At 52.5% G+C, this 4,529-nt stretch overlaps 1 protein-coding gene across 1 annotated transcript in view; it reads right to left on the bottom strand.

Moving 5' to 3' along the window:
- The window catches only part of GALK2 (galactokinase 2), a 51,431-nt gene extending 48,502 nt beyond the window's left edge, over positions 1-2,929 (bottom strand). The window contains exon 1 of the mRNA XM_067305691.1: positions 2,864-2,929. Within this exon, the coding sequence (XP_067161792.1) occupies positions 2,864-2,916 (53 nt within the window). The 5' untranslated portion in view covers positions 2,917-2,929. The remainder of the gene's footprint in view (positions 1-2,863) is intronic.
- Between the last annotated feature and the right edge of the window lie 1,600 nt (positions 2,930-4,529).

Consider the following 4,529-nt stretch of genomic DNA (forward strand, 5'->3'; position numbering starts at 1 on the left):
GAGGAAGAGGTCAGGCAGTGTGGACCAACAGCTCCTTTGGGGCACTGGGATTTGGAGGCAGCTACAAGTCAACATCCTTTCCTCCCGTGCATCTGGTGGGAGCAGGATGAGCAAAACACATCTGTATCCATATCTTCCTTCAGCCACCTTTCCCTCTTCCAACCTGTAGCAGGAGCTGCAAGGTCTTGGCTCCTCATGCCAAGGCACCAAAGGTCCATTTTGCCTATATTGCAGAAAGTTTTAACCCATCTCCGGAAATCATGGCATTTTTCGGTGTCACAAGACCCAGTGGAAAACTGAAGCATTAAAAAATCAGAAATGTAGTTTTTTTCTCCCAGATATTTTAGAACATGTTAGAACTTCAAAAATAGGAGAAAGAATATGGGAAGAGGAAAAAGGAAAGGTCAGATGTAACACGTGAAATATTTTTTTTGCATCTCTCTCACATCTTCAGGAGAATTTTAATGTACTTTACAGATAGTAATAATTAAACCTTGCAAGATCTGTGTGAGGCAGGTACATTTATTCTCATTTTACAGGCAAGGAAATAGAGACGCACAGATTCTAAATATCCCATGTTCAGCAAATAAATTCCTAGAAGAGAATGTGTGATCCTGACTCACTGTCTGGTGCTCTAAACATTGAACAACTTCCTTGTGTGACTTAAGCTACAAAACATATATTTCTAATAAAAAAAAGGGCTTCTTTTTCTTGTCCACAATTGTACTTTATGTGTTTAGTTGGAAGTGGCATGAAATCACTGAATAATTTTGGTAGGAAGGGACCTTTGCAGGTCATCTGTTCCAAACACTTGCTCAAAGCAGGGCTAACTTCAAAGTTAGATCAGATTGCTCAGGGCCTGAGCAAATTGATTTTCTTCTAAGTTTTGACTTTTTCAAATTCTGTATCAAACTTTACACCATAAAAACATATACAGAGAACTAAAATTCCAAAACCTGGATTATTCCCGTGACTTATTTAGACAGTATTTTCTGTACAGTTTCACAGCAACTGTTCCCAGAAAGTTCTTCAGATTTTCCCTTGAGCTTATATACATGCCACTGAAAGTTCTAACAGAAAGAAAAGATTTGGCATATTGCTTTGTTTCATAAGACTGTAAAGATATCTCACTTCCACCCTGTGTTTGCGAAGTAGGAGTGCTTCCAAGCATCACGTAGCAGCAGTGAGTAAACAGAGACTGGGAAGAGTTGAAGCCACTGTCTTAGTGCAGCATGAGAGATTTGATACCAATTCACTTCAGAACAACCTTAAAGCAATTTAGGTTACACACTAACCCATCACCTTTCATTAATGGAAGCAGCAGACTAAAAAGATGAAGAACAAGCAGTAAGAAGACAAGCAAAATAATCTTTAAAAATGGGTCTTACACTATTTCACCAGCATACTCCGGTGGCTTTCAAGCATGCACCCAATTAAAATTTTTTTTGGCTTTTAGCCTAATAACAAAACTCTAGTCACAGGAACCCTGCTAAGGTTTCTACATTTAGTCTAAAACTAGAACTGGAAGCCTAGTTAATGCAAAGCGTAAGTAAGATGACAGCAATAAAAAACAGATGTTACCAAATTTCACAGTCAATTATTTAGTTTGCACTTCTTTGTAAGAGCTGTATTATTGTCCCACTACATATATTCAAATGTTTTGTAATATTTCTCTAGAAGGAAAACTACAAAATATTATTATTTGTCGTGAATTCTTTAACAGATCTTTCTGTACTTTTCCATCTTGGAGTCCAGTAACAAAACTGCATTGTCTCTTAATTTCCTCAGGATCTCCCCTCGTATTGACTAGTTTATCACTCTTCCAATTAGCAGCAGCAATTTCTGCCATTTCATTTTACAGTCCTTTTTCTAGATCACATTAATGAAAATATTATCGCCCACGGGGATGTTTTGTTGGCAGACCCTAGAAGCAATGTTAACTTTATTCCCTTTTGTGGCAGTACTTGGAAGGCTTGTTTCACCGCTACGTTTACAGCGGGGTTGGTACCAAGAGGCCAAGGACGACGACAGGGGTCACGGGGCCATGGCTATCTAAGTGCGAGCGAGCTCTTTGCTTAACGCGGGTTTTACAAGCGAGCCCGGCGAAAGGCTATTTCAGGCTTTGGCCTTGGGGCTGCAACACGCGTGCTGCAATTTAAGCACCCCCAGCAAAGAGGGATGTCAGAAGCGTTGAGCAAATGCACCTCTCCCAAGTTCACACATGCGAGCCCGGGAACGCCGGGCTCCGCATCCCTCCCGTGGGACGCGAAACGCAGTGCAATCTGGCGTAAGTAGCAAGAGTTTAGAAAATGCCAATTCAGGTAGGAAGGTTTGTCCAACGCCCCGTGCGCAGCACTGCCAAGGCAGCGCAGGGCAGCTCCGCGGGAAGCAGCACGCGTTTCGGGCGCACCCCCACGCACCGGGGGCCGGAGCGGAGAGCGGAGAGCGCTTCCCTCCTCCCAGCCGTACGGGACAGGGGATCATCGTTATCCCCAAACCCCGGGGCAGGAGCAGGCAGGGGGAAAGATGAGCGCACTGCGCCCTGCCCTGCCCGCTGCTCTGCCCGCTGCTCGGCAGCCCGGCCCCGGCCCCAGCGACGGGCGGCGCGGGGGCAGCAGCCGCCGGGGCCCCGAGGAGCGGCAGGACGCGCGGGCCGAGGCGGCGGCAGCGGCGGCGGCAGCGGCCGGGGCCGGGCCGGGCGGCGGCGCTTCCCGCGTGAAGGGGCCCAAACGCCACAAATGGCAGCTCTGCCGCCCCCACCTGCGGGTGACCTGCGCCGCCGCGGGGTCCCCCCGCCCCGCCCCGCCGGCGCCTGCGCACCGCCCCCCCCCCCCGGGGCCGGGCCGGGGAGCGAGCCACCCACCTGGGCTGCTCCGCCAGCTGCACGGGGAGGGTGGCGGGGGCGGCGGCCGCCATGGCGGCTCCCCGAGGCGGCGGCGGGGCAGGCGGACGCCCCTTCCGGGCGGCGGAGCCGGCAGCTCAGCTCAGCCCGGCCCGCCCCGGCCGCCGCGGGGACGGCGCTGGGCGCCAGGGCCCGGCCCGCCGGCGGCCCGGGGGAGGCCCCTCGGCGGAGCAGAGCCGCGCAGCGCCGAGGGCCGGGCGGCCTCCCTCGTCCCCGGACGGAGAAGCTCCACAAACCGCGCCCGGGCCGGGCCTGAGGCGGGGCGTCCCCGGGCGGCGCGGCTCGGGCCTCGAGGCCTGCCCCGGCGCAGGGCCGGCGTGAGGGAGACACCAAATGAATTAGCGAGGCTTTCCCCTGTACGGCGTTTTTTTCTCCCGCTTTTTTTTTTTTTCTGAGGGGGGATTCTGCCAGTTTCCCTCAAACAAGCTCCTGTTATCCCCCAAGATTAACGGCTACCGTTAACTTTGAGGAGCCGAGCTTTTCAAGCACATTTACAAGCTCACTCATTATTTTACTGTGTATCTTACAGCCCCTAATACTCAACTCATGGAGCTTTAAATGGGTGTACTAGGAAAACTATAGTGCATTAGGATTTCAGCCTTATGGATGAGCAAGACTCTCTAAAACTTGCTCCTATCAATTGCTTATAAACTTTTCAAAGCTTCATTTTACACACTCTCCAAATATTAAAGAGAAATTACAGCTTTCCAGGTTTGTTTGCAAACCGAAGTTGTGGCATCCAATGTCATAATATTGCACATTCAAAATACATGTTTAATTTGGGACATACATGCCCGAGGTGTAGACATATGAGAAATGAACCAACTAACAATTCCGGAACAGAAATAGGGTTTTTTAAAAGACTTAGCAGTGACCACAGAAAGAAAGCACTGTCAGAAACTGTAACAATGTACAAAGACCCGCAGAAAAATCTCAGATCCCCGTAGACACCACACGTGCGCCTGGTAATCGCTGAGCGCTGCAGACTGCGGCAGTCTGGCAGTGCCCAGGGTTTTTCTTCCTTCGCTCGCAGGTGGCAGGTGATTGCGCCAGGCTGCTCAGAAAGCCGCTGAGTCTGTGCTTTGGGAGGCCTGCGTTTCTCATGGTTTAGGCAAGGTGTTTTAAAACGTTAAAACTGATGATGCCATGCTCGGACTAACCACAGAGCACACAAGGTGTATAAAAGCCCCGAACGAAGCAAGTAAAACGCAGTGTTCAAACAGCTGTTGCCGAGGTACCAACTAGGAGCAGTTTTTTGAAACTACTTTTACATCCAGAGGCGTTTAAGTGAGAAGACCGCGGCAGGTGAGCCCGGGCGGGAGCGTCCACCCCAGGGGGGGCCGAGGCCGAGGCCGAGGCAGCGCGGCGGGGGCCGGCGCCCCGGGGAGGCCGCGCCGGGCCGCGGGCCGCCCCCCCGCCGCGGTTGCTAAGGGCCCGGTTGCTAGCGGCGGGACAGGAAGCCGGCGGCTGTGCAGCGCGCATTGCGGTCCGGGCGGCGGGGGCGGGAAGGGAAGCGGGGCGGCGCCGGGGTTCCGGGCTGAGCCGAGCCCCATTGGGCAGGCGCCGCGCGGGGTTGTGGGAGAAGGGGCCGGCCGCGGCGCCGCCTCCCGCTCCCGGCCGCCTCCCC

Source organism: Apteryx mantelli, chromosome 15, assembly GCF_036417845.1.
Source record: "Apteryx mantelli isolate bAptMan1 chromosome 15, bAptMan1.hap1, whole genome shotgun sequence".
Classification (NCBI taxonomy): Eukaryota; Metazoa; Chordata; class Aves; order Apterygiformes; family Apterygidae; genus Apteryx; species Apteryx mantelli.